Source organism: Vombatus ursinus, unplaced genomic scaffold, assembly GCF_900497805.2.
Source record: "Vombatus ursinus unplaced genomic scaffold, bare-nosed wombat genome assembly UNPS02004533.1, whole genome shotgun sequence".
Lineage (NCBI taxonomy): Eukaryota > Metazoa > Chordata > Mammalia > Diprotodontia > Vombatidae > Vombatus > Vombatus ursinus.
Genome location: NW_020944311.1, coordinates 1,124,112 through 1,140,693, shown reverse-complemented (window position 1 = coordinate 1,140,693; position 16,582 = coordinate 1,124,112). Strand labels below are relative to the sequence as shown.

The following is a 16,582-nucleotide window of genomic DNA, read 5'->3' as shown; positions in this document are numbered from 1 at the left end:
CCCATTAGTAGTGTTTCACACTTTAAAAACCTTGATTGATTGGAAATGTAGCCACCAAGAAGGCTCAGTCCAAGTCTCCTCTACTCTTTGCAGGATGACTGGTGACAATGGTGATGATGATGATGGCCATTTATATGGTGCTTTAAGGCTGGTTTAGTGCTTCAGATACATAATTTCATTTCCTCTCCCCTATCATCCTGTAAGCATGGATGACCACTAACGCTCGGTCCTAGGTCCTCCTCTTTCTCTCTCTCTCTCTGGTTTTTCTTCCCACTTTGATGATACCATCTGCTCCCATAGATTCAATTAGCACCTTTATGCTGAGGACTCTCAAATCCAGCCTTAATCTCTTGCCTGACTCCAGCCCTATGTGACCAATTATCTGCTGGTATCACCAGGAGGCTCCATCAGCATCTCAAACTCAGCACATCCAAAACATTCTTTCCACCCTCTTCCAAACTTCCTATTTCTGTTGAGGGCATTGGCATCATTTCCTTTAGGCGTTAAGGTTCTCAACTTTGGAGTCATGTTAGACTCTTCCTACTCCTTTACCGCCTACCCCCACATCCAGTCAGGTGCCAAATGTCGTCAATTCTACTACCGCTACAACGTCTCTTTATGGGTCCTCTTCTGCTCTGTCACATGACCGCCCTTTTAGTTCAAATCTTCATCTGGACTCTTCTAATAGACTTCTCATCTGGCTCCTGACTTCCAGTCTCCCCCTTCTCCAAAACATCTTCCACGCAGCTAGCATGTCATTCCCCATCTCACGAACCTTCAATGGGTCACTATTGCTTCTCAGATAAACTCTCACCTTCTTAGTGTGGCATTTAATTCCCTAGAATTTGCCTCCAGCATGCCTTTCCAGACATTTCAGATTATGCCAGACAAAGTGGATGCATTCTGCAATCCAGGTTTTATCTGTTTGCAAGCTGCCCCCCATACCCTGTCCTACGTCTGGCCCTCAACAATCCTTATTCGAGGCTTGCTTCTGGCGTTTCCTCCTCCATGAGGTCTTTTCCAAATATTGGTGCACTCTCCTTTACTGCTCACTCATATATGGCTGCATACCCTCAAGAGAATGAACAGTGTTTTTCATTTTTGTCCCTGTATCCCTAGTGCTTTGCACATAGTGGGTGCTTCATCACTGTTTGCTGAATTGAATTTTCGAAGAGTTCACTTTGAAAATGCCTTTAATTTTACACGGTAGAACACGAGGCCAATACTGTTATCTTTGCCCTTACCTCATCCTTTTCACAGTCTTCATCAATCTCAAATACGTGACTGGGAATCTTCTCTGGTCTCAAGGATTTGCTGAAAAAACAATGAAATCTTCTTAGAAACCAAACAGCACATAGAGAAAGCCTCCAGATAAATGGAGGCCTATGCAGGACACTATGAACCACAGAGAGGGGCAGCCAGAGCAAGGCAGAGACATTTGGCCCCCCCGTGTATAGCCCAGCCCTGGAAGTATCCATCTGTCTCACATCCCCGCAGCACAATCAGCAGCCTACAGCCCCTTGACCTCGGAGAGGAGGCCGAGCGTGCGGGGGGAGGCCCTGGAAGAGGAGCGCCTCAGGAAGGTGACCTTTGGCTTAGCAGGCCCAGGCTGGAGGAGACAACGGTGGCGGTCACGCCTCATACGGCATGGAGTTGGGGGTTGGCTGACCACAGGGTCATTCCATCTACATTTAATCTACATTTAACTCATCCCTGCCTTAGAGCCTTGCCTGCTCACAAGTCAAAGGATCATAGATCAAGACCATCTAGTCGAACCCCTTCATTTCACAGAACAGGAAACTGAGACCCGCCCAAGCAGCTACACTGTGGAGCAGACAGCGTGTCAGACTTGGAGTCAGGAAGACAAGAGTTCGGATCAAACCTCAGACACTTATGAGATGTGTGACCCTGGGCCTGTCACTTAACCTCTACTTGCCTCAGTTTCCTCATCTGCAAAATGGGGATAATAACAGCACTTACCTTCCAGGGCTGTTGTGAGGATAAAGTGAGATAATATATGTAAGGCACTGTCTAAATGTTCACTAGTCTTATTATTCGTGTCAGAAGCGGGAATGGTGCTCAAGTACTCTGCCTCCCAAGCCATCTGGCTGGGGAAGGCACAAGAGAGGAATCAAGTCACGCTCTTTCCGAAAAGCATCCCACAGCTCATCAGTCAAAGGGTCAGGATTAAAACCCAGGTCTCCTTAATGTCCTGCACCCAGTGCTCATTCCACTCCCCCCACAAATAGCCTTTCCCACAGTCAATACAAAGACAAGGAGCATGGCAACTAGATTAGCAAAAAGGGCGACAGACTAGGAGGAGTGAGAAAACCCGGGTCTGAGAACCTACTTTATTGTTTCTTCGCTGTGCAACCTTGGGCAAGTCACTTAACATCTCTGAAAGTAAACATCCTTATTTGTCAAGGAGAGAATAATGCCTACTCTACCTCCTTGACAATAACTGTGAGGAAATTTTGAGGGGAAAATGTAAAAATTCTCAAAGCTTAATAATGCTGTATTAGCAAAGGGGCTGGGGAGGAGGAAGAGTATTCTCCAGGGTATAGAAAGAGTTAGCTTTAGGATTTCAGCTAGGAACAAGGCACTCAAGAGTTACCATCAGATGTGTTTTAGCTGGTAACAGAACCAAGGAAAGTCCTTAGGAAGAAAAACAAATTGTGCATAGGTGGAAGAATTTCTTTGAAGCATACATCATCTTCAAAGACCAAAGAAGATTGATGTAAATGTCATGGTTCTTGCAGAAATCGTAAGGAAGAGAGACTGGGATTCCCTCCATTGCCTCCACTGACCATATTCCCGCTAAGAAGGATTTTATTAGGAGATACAAGGTAATAGATGCAATGGTTTGCTTTCTTTAAATTAAAGGCATCGTTTAAATACAAGGTATTATTCTTCCTTTGAAGATATTTGGATCTTTTGCAACCACAAAAAAATAGATAAAATTGCCAATTATTAGGATAAGCTTCTTCCCACACCACTCGATGTGTAATTATTGCTTGTGTTGTAGGTTGTAGGACCTCGTGTCAGCTGAGCCAAGGCCCAGTTCCTTTGAGCCTTCATCTCCTCATCTCTAAGAAGGAGACTATGCTTACAAGCCCTATTTCACAGGGTCTTTGGGAGGAAGAGCGTTTTATAAATCATGAGGAGTTACAAAAATGGGAGTTTTTCCTTTTTACAAGAAGACACAGTGATTTCAGCCAAATTCGCAGCTTTTCTGTGGGACCAGGAGATTCTAAAAGATTTGAAACAATCAGCGAAAAATGAGCACCCTTTGAAATTGTCATGCACTCTCAAAGCGTGACAGTAGACGGAAAGACCAGACAAGAGATGATCTTCTTAAAGCTCTCAACCGTAAAAAAGCCAAACAGCAAACTCACTGGAGAGCCAAGAAATCCCATTTCATGTGGATGTTGATCCGAAAAGGAAAGGAACAAAAAATGAGAAGGGAAGATGAAAAAGAAGAAGGGCAGAGGCAGCCTAAGACTGGACAGAGTGCTCCAAGCCACACCCAGTCATCCCTGCCCTTTGAGTCCGGATGGACCGTGGGCTGGAACTGGAGTCCATCAGTACCAGTACAGGTACCAACTGGAGGCATCCCCAGCGGAGCTCACCATTGGCCCCCACAGTCCTCTCTACCTCCCTTGGGGCAGGACACCATTTCTGCTGGCGGCACTGAGGGCTTACGGGCTTTACAACTGTAGCCTTGATGGTCTTTGTGGCATTCTTTTTATTATATATGAGTACAATTGTGGCTAATACAAAGAGGCCTCAGTTAGTTAAAAAAATAAATAAGCGAGTCTAAAACCTCCCTGTCATGATGAATTCTTTCTACTGATTGCTCGTTCAACTTACCAGGGCAACATTCGAAAGTCACCAGAGAAATCTTCATACTTGTAGCTCACCACATGCCAGTCTGAGCTGTATGTCTTAATACACTGAAAGCAGACTGAAATCATTAGTTGGGGGCATAGAAAAAAATAAACACAAATAGTTATTTAAAAAGAAAGAGGTCCTCCGGGTGTTTGATTTTAAAAACAATTGTCATTGATTTTTTTTTTGTCACCTGTATTTCTCAACGTAGCCCCTCCCCCAGTTATCAGCCATCTTTGATAATAAAGAAATTTTTTAAAAGAGGAAAAGTTAGGAAAAGGAAGAACTTGGCAAGAGGCCTTTACAAAAAAATTGGGAAAAAAAAAGCAATTTGCAAAGAGCTCTCAACCTCTCCCTGGCTGGGGCCTAGGAGCTGAGGCTCTTCTACTCAGTCTCCGCCCAGACTCTGCATCTCCATGAGGCGGATTGAGGAGCTTGGGAGGTAGGCCAGCCACTTCAGATGCAGGCTGGTGGTGCCACTGTATAGGTCACAGACATTATTGCAACTACAATGAACAGAATCCAATGAAGAAGTACTCCCTGGCCTGGCCGGGTAGAAGATTGGCCAGCCTCTCTCTTACTTTGAAATCACAACCACCATAAAAGAAAAGGAAAGTATATTAAATGTATCAGTAGGAGCTGGGAAGCTATGTGGCCCCTACCTCTTTGACAAAGAGACTCTGCGCCTTCCTCTCAGCATCTTCTGGGACTGTGGACTCAACCGTTCTTCTCTGACGTGCTATCACTGACACCTAGGAGGAGGAGACAAGTCTTGCGGACTCTGGCTCAGCCAAGCCCCTGGGGTTTGGGTGAACATCAGAGTGTCAGATTCAGGGCTTCCTCTACTCACAGACAGATCCTCCATGGGGAACATGAGCAGGTCTCGGAGAGGGTCACTATAAATCTGGGCCTTCCTTTGGGCAACAACATTCTCATAGTCCAGAGGCTCAACAACTTTTGTTTTCTCCTTTGTGGGGGAAAAAAAAGGAATTCATGCTATTAATTCATACATTATTGATAATAGCAATATGGCCCTATTTAAAATAAGAGAAATTCCTCCAAATAGTATTCTAAGTGAAGGACTCATTCTTTTTCCTAAAATACTTCCTGGGAACACTTCCATAAAATGGTTAAGTGCCATTCTCCCCTCCCCCCTCCAAAACAACAACAACAACACTTCTCTTGCTTAAAATAGTATTATTGCCCTCTGCTTATCTGTGTGAGGCCTCCAGGCCATCCATGGGTTCCATATGACACAAGACCCAAAATGACAGATTTGGAAGTCTATTAGCTGACAAATATCCAACAGGATGTCTAGGGCTCCACCAAAATCTCATGCTAAGGACATCCAGAAACATCACTTCCTAACTCCAAGAAATGCACAAAGAGAAAGCTCTGCAGCAAATCCCTAGAGTCTCTCACTTGGAGCCTGTAATACATTTATCCTTTTCTCACCTTTCTATTCTTTTTAGTCCTCTGGGCTCAATCAGAGCCAAGCTTAAATATGATCTAAATCACGGTAGATAAAAATCAATAATTAAAATAACAGCAAATTTTAAAATGTATTTAAGTGACTCTTACTTTCAAAAACCACATAAAGATCACTTGATGATGCACTAAAGCTCAAATATGGCCCAATCAGAGGCAGCTTTGGAATCAGGAAGCCTTGTTATGTTCAAGTTTAATCTCTGCCACATACTAGCTGTGTGACCATGTTTACAGGTTCGGTAAGATTCAGGATCCCAAAAGACAGTCCAAGGAAAGGAGGCCATTAATGCACATGCTGAGGGCAGGACCCCTAGTGTCAGAGAAGAAGGGAGGACACGAGGTTCCAGATCCATCCCTAGAGATCTCGATCGACTTTCCAAGCTTGGCTTGGGAGATAGGGGTGACTGCTGAGACCTCAACCCTGGGCTGGCATGACTGAGAGGTAGAGCAGACAGAGCGAGAATGAAGTGAGAGGAAACATGAAGGGGCACGGACATAGGGTCAACTGCTGGGATCCCAGATAGAGTAAAGGACCCAATGGGTGAAGCAGATAGGGTTTTAGAGTGTCCTTCTCTGGACCAAGCACTGGGGCCAGGGAGAAGGGAGGTCAGACCTGAAGTGTATATGGTTCAGAGTTGAGACTGATGGCTCCTCATATTAGGGAGAATTCTTAGGTGATTGGCAGCTAGTAGATTCCCAAGCCCTGCTGCCAGGGCCAGCAATGAGCAAGGGTCATTCAGCAGTTCCTATTGGTCCTACTCTGACTCTAGAGATTTGCTGAATCCAATACGTCTCGGACAAGTCAACTCCCAGTGTCAGGCAGCTAACTAAGACTACAGCTGCAGATGAACTGTCACTCTACATGGGTAGAGGGAGTTCCCTCCACTGATTAAATCAAAGGTATAGACACACCCTCAATATAGATTCAAATATATAGCATCCTTTTAGAAAAAGAATATAAGTAGTCCACATTCAGCCCATGGACTTCATGTATTCACACATTCAGATGTGGGGGAAGGGGAGGAACAGGACCCCACTGTTCACAGAACGGTGGGGCTAGAGTCAGAAAGATCAGAGTTCAAGTTCAACTTCAGACACTTACTAGCTGTATGACCCTGGGCAAGTCACTTTAACCTCTTTCTGCCTCAGTTTCCTCAGCTGTCAATCTGACATAATAATGCCTAAAAGCATAGTGTACAGAGCCCTATGCATGTAGACAGGAAGACCCGAGTTCAATCTGGCCTTGGACACTTCCTAGCTGTGTGAACCTGGGCAAATCCATAACCCCTGTTTACCTTAGTTTCCTCATCTGTAAAATGGGGATAATAACAGCACCTACCTCAAAGGGTTTTTGTGAGGACCAAACAAGATAATATTTGTAAAGTGCTTAGCACAGTGCTTGGCACATAGTAAGTGCTCTAGAAATGCTTTTTCCCTTCTTTCCAGTCAATCATTTAATTCAGTTTGAATTCAGCAATTTCAATCCCACAAAAATCTTCTGGGCCTCTACCATACGTAGGCCACTGTGTTAGGTGCTGGGAGTACAAAGACAAAAAATCCCACCAAACAGTCCCTGTCCTCAAGTAGCTTTCATTCTACTGATGATGAAACCTGCACACAGACAAGGTAGAAAACAAAGAAGGAAAGAGAAATCATATAGACCCAGCAATCTAGGGAATCTGGGGCAGGACAGACGATGACCAAATGGGAGGCTTGGGAAAGGCTTCCTTCCAAAGAAGGCCTGAGGAGCGAGGAAGAGAAAAGCTCCAGAATGACTCTCCTTCTCTCCCAAGAAGCTTCTAGGCCCCAGAGGAGATAGGACAGACAAGTGCCAAGATCAACAGGACACAAATGAGAATACAATAATAGCTGAGAGAGGGAGGGGCCCAGGACTCAGGAAAAAAAAAGCCAGAAGAGAAAGATGAGTTCTGAACCGTTTGGGGAGATCAGGGAAAGTTTCATGGCAGAGGTGGCACTTGGGGGGAAGAAGAGGGAAGATTCTGGCAAGCCCTATCTTTGGGGCTTCTCAAAGGCTCTTGTACAGATTAGGGAGGAAAACCAAAGGAATTAAAACCATTCTAACCAGTGGGTTTAGTATTAACTTGTTGAACCAGCGGGAATTAGTTTAAAAGATCCCAAAAGGCAGCAGTGCGTCCTAGTTTCAATTGTTAAAGTATGGATTTGTATCTCCAAAGACAGCAAGCTTGTTGACAGCAATTTATCAAAATAAGGTACAGATCAGGTGGATTACACACACACACACACACACACACACACACACACACACTCATGTACCACAACTACCACTACCTCCCCGAACAAATTTGCATCTACAAATTCAAATTTAGAAGAATCTTGGGCTTGGGACTTTCACAATAACTAAATAAGAAACTAATTTTCCATCTTGACGAGGCATAATACTTCAGGCAGGTCATGGTACGATGGAACGAGTGTTGGAGTTAGCCATCAAGGGGCCCTAGATTCAAATACCAGCTCTGCCACTTACTAGTCAGGCCAGCTATTTAATGGTCTGGCCCTCGGTCCATCATACATCAAACGGGAGATAAGATGAAATAGCTGAGTTCTGAGGTTCCTTCTAGTTCTCTATGATTCTATGATCCCATCCTCCTTCCTCCCAACATATTTTCAGAGAACAGAACCAGAAGATGCAGAGCTGTAAATGAAATGAAAATGGCTTCTACCAATTCCAATCCTAAGGAGTCTTGTTTTAGCGATGGCTACCATACTCCTGGAGGCAGGTAGGGGGCGCAGTGGATAGAGTACGAGACCTGAAGTCAGGAAGCCTCAGCAACAACCGTCTTCCTGAAAGTATAATGTTTCCTTAGAAGTAAAATGGGGGTAATAATTGTACCTGCCTCTCAGGGTAGTTACCAGGATCAAATAAGATAATAATTGTAAAGAACTTGGCACGGTGCCTAGCACAGAGTAAGTCCTATCTAAATGTTAGTTTTTATTATTATAATATATAAGGGCATCTAGGTGGTTCAGTGGATAGAGTACCAGGCACCAGGACTGGAGTCAGAAAGAACCAAATTCAAATGTGACCCCAGACACTTCCAAGCTGTGTGACCCTGATCAAGTCACTTAACCCTGTTTGCCTCAGTTTCCTCATCTGTAACATGGGCTAGAGAAGGAAATGGCAAACCACTCCAGTATCTTTGACAAGAAGACCCCAAACAGGGTCGCAAAGTGTTGGGCATGACTGAAAATGACTAAACAACAACAACAAATTATTGTTGTTGTTATTATTATTTTGCTGAACTTTTTTTCTCTTTTTAACAGAATGGCTGCTTGAATTAGGGGAGGTGAGAGATATGTTCAGATATGAAAGTGATGTGAAAACAAAAGATACAATAATTTTTAAAGAGAAGTGAGAAATCTAGTCCCAAATACCAATGAGCAACCTACTTCATTCACCTGGAGAGAAAGGAAAGTCTTTTGCCTTCTGTTTTTGTACCCACAAAGTCTAGCACAGAACAGGTGCTTAACAAATGCTTATGGACTGACTGCCTAAGGATCACCTCCCAAAGACTTCCCACCACCTGCTTCAATTAACTCTGGAAAATACCATCATGCCCAACCAAACTACGTTTTTGGTTTCTCATATAGTTACCCTTCACTTGAAAAAGAAAAGTCCAAGCCAATTACTACTAAAAGTGACAACCATATCCAGTTCGAAGTTGTGAGGGATGTTAAATGAAACAATGAGAATTCACTTTTGTTTAAAGAAATGGATCCAGTCTCACAGACCTGACTGGCGATATAAATCAAGGCTTCAAATGTCATTTAAAAGATCTGACTGAAGTCCAATCTACCCCGTCGTAAATACATTTCTCCATCCTCCTCCTCTACTTCACAAGGGTTGTTTTGTGACAGGAAGAGTTTGTCCCACAAAGTTGCCTTGAAGCCAGATATGCATGGCTTCCCTTTAAAACAGTCGAGGCCACAGGAAGGACTAGAATCGAGCAGTTTGTTTCCACCCTTTTTCCTGTGAGAACATGGACAAATAGCTTCAATGGAAAGGAAATGGAAGATCTATCACTTTCCATAACAGAACAGCTACAGGAGTCAGCACCAGAAAGACAGAGCTTGAATTTCGATTTTAGCCAAAACCCATTATAACCCAGGGATCAAAAACAAGAACACCAGCCCTTTAGAATTTCCATTACAAGGTGAGATCTCTGACTTAACTGGTCCTCAATGTCTGCCAAGTCATGCGTCTTTTTGGAAAGCCCATTAACATAATATACTAAAATATTTTGAAAACCTGCAGCCACTGTTATTGATGTCAGCTATCACCATGATAACATTCTTCCCTTCTCTTTTAGTGGAGGTCAGATAGAAGTGGTCCAAGGACAAATCACTTTAATTATTTTCTTATATTTAGTTAAATGCACACTAATGTAGGTAGATAAGATAGCTACTTTTTACAACTGAATAAGAGTACTGAGATGTAAGCTCATCTTCTGTAGACTCACTGAAAGCATCATCAGGACAATTACAGTCGCAGAAAGGATAACAGGGATGACTTCTGTTACGTCTCTATATTTTAAGAGTTTTTCATTCTACGTACTTTGGTGATTGAGTATTTGGTGTGGCAACATCTATAAATACATTATTCTTCTATTTTTATGAATCAATGTTATGTCTATTTGGCTATAGACAACGGTTCTATTAGAACTGCTACAGTTCTAATAATTTATTTATTGAATTCTCAAAGATACTTCAGGTTTGTAGAATGGGGAGTTGCCATCTGTCAGTATATGAGATATAATGATCTTCTGGTGTATAATTCTAGCCACCTCATTATATCTTTCTTGGTATCCAATAGCTGATAAATTTTTGCAATCTGCAGTGATAAGCTATAGTTACTACCATTTCATTGCATAAACTTTGCTGATCAATAATTCCAGGGCTCTTAAGATTAAACTTTCTATAATAAATCCACATGACATAACCATTTGTCCAACACTTCCTTATCAACATGTTATTGTTTCATGTGGATGTTTGCCCACAAAGCATGTTTTGATTCCATTCTTGGATATTATCCATTTCATAAGCTCCACCCGAAGATAAACCACTTGCAGTTACATTCAAGGAATACACAGTACCATATACCTGTTGTCAACCTTTATGACTTCTTTGTGAAATGAAGTCTGTCTGTTCCAAAAGTATTTCTGTATACTTTTAACCTGTTTATTCTGTGCTTTATGAACATCGATCAGTTTTCTTCCTCCTTTCTGAAGAGGCAATGTTAATCTTGCTATAGCTGCCCTAGGGTGAAGCACCCTGTGTTTCCTTAATGTTTTATAGATATTTGTTTAGACACTTTCAAGAGCCAAAATCATCCACTTTACAGTGCCAAAAAGTATACAGTAAACTGATGTTATAGTCACTCTATGTTCTTCCTGTTAAGATTTTACTTCAATTTGCCAGACAGTCCCTTCACATGATGCAGTCTCAGCTTTCTCTTTGTTGGCCTTACTTTTTGTGCCTTGTCCGGAGAATAACAAGTTATCTGTAAATATTGCCTTCATCTATGGGTTCAACTTGACCTCTGGATTTGTGCTCAAAGTCTTTCATCTCTATCAATCCCTGGTACATATTAATCATTTCATATCATTGAGCCCAAATGCCATTTTTAGATCACTGGAGAAATTCTTCATGAGATGAAGGAGTTGTTTAGGATGCTTTATAACTTGATGTCCTCCAGATATCTCTCTTTGACTTGAAAGACAGACTTAGGGGCAGCTAGGTGGCACAGTGGATAGAGCTCCAGCCTTGGAGTCAGAAGGACCTGAGTTCAAATCTGGCCTCAGACACTTGACACTTACTAGCTGTGTGACCCTGGGCAAGTCACTTAACCCTGTTTGCCTCACCAAAAAGCAAGAAAAAAAAGAAAGACAGACTTAGTTCTGCTCAGGAATGATTATAATGGGTTTAAGGCTAAGTAGAACCATAGCAGGCTTAAACTGTCTCCCTGGAAGACACCATGTTTTATAACAATTATTCTTGACAGGTGGCATGTCAATAAAGAAGTCTTCCATGAAGACATGAAATACTTTTGCATTCTCACGATGCTTAGATCTATTTTATGTATTTGCAACACTTGACTAAGTCTTGAGTACAAAACAAAGAGGTGTGAATGCTTCAGTGGTTTCAAGTGGCTTGTCTAACAATCAGTTGACCAATAATAAGTTGTTCTTTACATCCTTGGGACTTTCTGAAATACCCTTTTAGCTCCTCATCCAATATGTTACTTCCTTTTAAGTGTCTATAGAGCTCTTGAGCAATACAAGCTGTGTACACTTCCTATTAGGCAATTAGCCAATGTCTTTAGAGGGGTTACTGAGGTCCTCACACTTTGGTAATAAACATGTGATGCCTTCTGATTTAAAAATAAAACAATGGAATCAGGCTTACATTGGAGAGGAAGTTGGTAAAGTGCTTCGCTAATAATTTGTGAACATACTGTGAAGCCTGGAGCCAATAATTGTGGATCTTATCCAGACCTGCTACTCTCCACTTGCAGCCATTTCCTTTTATGTCACTACTCCATCATTCATTATATTGATGGCAGAAAATCTGTTTCACATCTGATCCAATTTTCCTTGTCACTCCTTTGGACTTCTTTCCATCAGAGAGACAAGAAATGTTTTCTATCCTCCATTCTTGGGAGTTCTTTCTCCTCTCATTTCTTTATGTTCTTTGGTTCCTTGTATTGCCTTACCTGTTTTTGGCTTTCACTTTCAATTGCTGCCTAAGGGAAACAAGAATTTCTGATTCCAGATTCCATTCTGCAGGTTCTTTTCGGTTGCTTTTAATCAAGCAATATGATATTTGTTTTCTACTGAATATTGTTGTTCAATATTCATGTAGTCTTCCCAAGTCTTTCCTCAGACTTCAATAATTTTCTTGAGCAGCTTCTGTCAAGGTAATGTTACTATAGGTGCTTGTCTTTAGGGGTTTTCCAAATAAAATTGTGCATATACTTTGATCCAGCAACACCACTACTAGGTTTGTATCCCAAAGAGATAAAAAGGGAAAATGACCTATTTGTACAAAAATATTTATAGAATTGGAAATTGAGGGGATGCCTATCAATTAGGGAATGGCTGAACAAGTTGTGGTATATGATTGTAATGGAATAATACTCTTGTGCTATAAGAAATGACAAGCAGGATAGTTTCAGAAAAACCTGGAAAGACTTACACAAACTGATGCAAAGTGAAGTGAGCAGAACCAGGACAGCAGTATACACAGTACCAGCAATACTGTGTGATCATCAACTGTGAATGACTTAGCTATTTTCAGCAACACAATAATCTAAGACAATTCCAAAGGACTCATGAGGAAAAATGCTATTCACCTCCAGAGAAACAACTGATGGCATCTGAATGCAGATCGAAGAATACTATTTTTTACTTCCTTTTTTTGTGGGTTTTTTTTGTCTGTGTTTTCTTTTACAATATAACTAATATGGAAATGTGTTTTACATGACCACACACGTATAACCTATATATCAAATTGCTTACCATCTCACGGAGGGGAGAAGGGAGAAAGGCGGAGAATTTGGAACTCAAAATTTTATAAAATGAATGTTAAAATTGTTTTCACATGAAATTGGAAAAAATAAAATATTATTTAATTTTTTAAAAAAGAGTTTTCCTAGATAGTTCCACCTTTCATCCTATGGTTCTTATGGTAGTAATGGCTGCAGTATTATACTGGTATATGCAGGTCATGAAATGTTTTTATACTCTATAAAATATTGTGGGAGAATGTATTCATATATGATGCTCTTAACAGCTATCTGTTTTTAAAACTGTTCTGTTTTGCCATCAAATTCTAAGAAAGGCTTTTAGGGACTCGATTCTGAGGGTGTCCATCTTCTCTCCAAAATCACACAAGACAGGCATTATTTTGTTATCCATTTCATTTCTGCTTTGCTGAGTCATCCTGTCTTCTTCTTATACCAGAACATGAAGAAGTGCTATTCATACATGTCTTTCTTTTTATTTATTGTATCCCTAGTGCTTAGCACAGTGCCTGGCACATTGTAGGCAGTGAATGAGTGTTTTAGATTGGATTTGATTCCATTCATATTAACTCTGCTTTTAGAGATGCTGATCTGAGTATCAGGATGGCTTTGGGTAGCTGCCCAATTTCTTAGGTTCACAAGAGCAGTCCTATCACACTGGCCAGGGTGCTCAACCCATCAGTGACATTTCAGGGTTCCTGCTGCACTGTTACAGCCACCACAGAGGTTTCAAGGGGCATAAGGTTTCTGCTAGATAGATCATTGGAGCTTCGTACTCCCCTACTTAGCAGCTCCTCCCCCTCGGTTGAGGAGGTGGTTATACTGTTATTGTTGTTGTTGTTATCTAAATGGGAACGGGAACGTGATTTTTACGAGATGCATAAATGAATCTATGAGGCAATGAAGTTCTTCGTAATGGGTTCTGTAGCATCACCTCACAGAATGACCACATTTTCAGAGGTGGAAGCTACCCCAGAAGCCAGTTAGACCAACCTCAACCTGAAGGACACCCTTCCCAGCATTCCCGACAAGTGGTCGCATGGCTAGATGTGGTGGTATGGGATTAATGTGGGCCCTTACTCTGGCGCCATAAATGTACTATTTTATGTCTATTGGAGCCTTTGTCCTGACAAAGGGATCCTGGCCCCAGTCTGGGAAAGGTCCCGCCCACCCAGATGTCCTCTCACTAGCCAACACAGCTTTCTGATAAGTTGAAAGATTTATGGCATAAAAAATTTGGCCCTATCTAGAGGGTCTCCCAGTAAAGGTTGCTCTGCTTCAGCACTTAATAAAAGGCTAGGGACAGAGGCCATCTGTAAAGAAAGGAGCCCAGGTGTCAGTATTTTCCCTGGAAACAGAGATGAAAAATAAGCTTCCCAAATTGCAGCCTCCTCAGCACTCACTGTTTGCCTTCGGGATAGCAGGGCTTCAGATCTAATTGATAAGTTAAGTACTTTAAGAAAACATATGGCTCCTTCAGGCCACAAAGGTAGCATTTAATTCATGGCTGCAGAAGCAAGAATGCAAACCTATCTCAAAGCCACTGAAGGAGCTAGACAATTTAGGTTTATAGAGTCTCGTCATCAAGATTAGGAGTCTCCAAGTTTCATTCATTAAATATTGAAAATATTCATTCATTCAACAAGCATTGATGAAGCAAGCTATCTGTTCTACACCTGCACTGGTCTCGGCCCCTTGGGCAGTACCCAGAGTGCCTGGCCTAGTGCTGAGTCAACAGGAAGTGCTCAAGTAGGGTAAAAAGAGCATCCCGGGAGGTAGAAGGAATCTGAGAAGCCATCCAACCCAATATTTCACAGAGGATGCACCCGCATATTTGTTAGAAGGGTTTCCTTTTCCTTTCTTTTTTTTTTAATGGGGGCGGGGAGAGATGGGAGAGAAAATAATTTGTTAATTGAATTAAAGTGTGGGGTTCCAGTGACTAGCCCATCCACCTAGAAGTGATTACTTTTGTTAGGTGGGAATATTTCAGAGGGGTCAATCAGAATTGAGACAACAGTGCTCACTTCTTGGAATAAATCAAAGCCACTGTGTGAGAGTTGGAACACCAAAAGGTCACACGTCCATTGTGTTCCTAGATTCTTCCTCTTAAGATAGCCATGCATCTACCTGCACTGAGCTGAATAAAAACAAAATTCGAACCCTTTCAATTTGGGGATGGACTCTATCCTGCAAAATGTTCTCAAAATTCATCCAAAGCTGCTTCCACTAATGCTACAATTTTTACCAAAGGGGGGTTTTGGCTTTTAATAAATCCAGAAGATAACGACACTCCGTGGTTTGGGGAGCTAGTGGTCGATCTACAGCTTCTCACTTTTGAGCTGCTCTTTCTGATCTGCCCTTTTCTGGAAGGGATTAACACCTCAAGTCCTTTACAAGGACAGAAGGAATCATCAGATTCAGCTTTAAATGGGCAAGACACACGTTACAGACAATAACAAAATACTGTCAAGAGCCAGAAGTCTTTAGAATCCAGCTGAGAGGGTAAAAGACTGATTAAGAGGCTAGGGCACCTGATGTTAATACTACTATGCAAAAGCCCAAATGGGAGAAGCTAAAGACTTGCGAGCCGGTGCCAGGGACCTTAAAATGAAATCCAGAAAACACAAGCCCAAAGATAGGGATTCACAGGATAAAAGGAATCAAAGGAAAAAAGAAAACCTCTCCTTTCATTTGGGGACAGTTTTGTAAGTGAACAAAGTCACTTCTAAAGTCCCCAAAGTCATATCGACACTCCCTTTTCCCCTAAGTTTTGAAAAGGGCTTTTCCCTATGACTTCTATCACCTGAATTCTGAAACTAAGCAATAAACTTTGTTTAAATAACTTACCTGCATTTTCTTTTTTTCTTGATGCATTTTATTTTCAATTTTTTATTTTATTATTTTATTTTATTTCTGGATATATTTCTATTCCTCTCTCAGAATCAGTCAATGAGCTTTCTCTTGTACACTCATAATCTCCCATGTATATCCAGGGAAAGAAGAGAGGTAAAATACCACTAGGTAGCTCTTCTTGGGAACTAAGACTGGTCATTACAATAACCCAGCATTCAGCTTATTTTAGGATTTTTTTTTATTATATCAAGCATTGCTCAAATACAAGGGATAAACAAATCCCAATAAATGCTGAGAGGGACCATTTTTTAACATCCAACTCAGTTAATGCTGGTAAGGGTTTACTACGCCCAGCCAACTCTCAATTTCCTGTGCTAAGGGATGAGATGAGATAGTAGCAATGAGTTTACAAATTAATCTCAAAACAAACACCCCCGGGGTAGGTAGGTGGCACAGCGTATAGAGCACGAGCCCTGAAGTCAGGAGGACCTGAGTTCAAATCGGGACTCAGACCAAACACTTGACACTTACTAGCTGTGTGACCCTGGGCAAGTCACTTAACCCCAATTGCCTAAAAATGAAAAAAAAAAAAACACCCCCAAAAGCCATTTCAGTCAAAAGTTTCATTTTCTCCCATCTCCAAAGCATTTATCCAAGATCCTGAAAACTGGAGAAATGAACTGACTTAACTCCCCTTCCTGACAGTTACATGTCTCAAACACAGGAAGTAATAAAGAGAACAGGAACCTTCTAATCACAAGAATATTGTTCCTATGTAGGAATCACTGGGTG

At 41.7% G+C, this 16,582-nt stretch overlaps 1 protein-coding gene across 2 annotated transcripts in view; it reads right to left on the bottom strand.

The window, feature by feature from the left end:
- Window positions 1-16,582, bottom strand: part of DOCK11 (dedicator of cytokinesis 11) — a 191,096-nt gene that overhangs the window by 138,052 nt on the left and 36,462 nt on the right. For both annotated transcript variants that reach the window (XM_027837386.1, XM_027837390.1), the window contains exons 2-5: window positions 4,739-4,855; window positions 4,551-4,640; window positions 3,871-3,953; window positions 1,245-1,314 (exon numbers count right to left, since the gene is read on the bottom strand). In XM_027837386.1, the coding sequence (XP_027693187.1) occupies window positions 1,245-1,314; window positions 3,871-3,953; window positions 4,551-4,640; window positions 4,739-4,855 (360 nt within the window). The remainder of the gene's footprint in view (window positions 1-1,244; window positions 1,315-3,870; window positions 3,954-4,550; window positions 4,641-4,738; window positions 4,856-16,582) is intronic.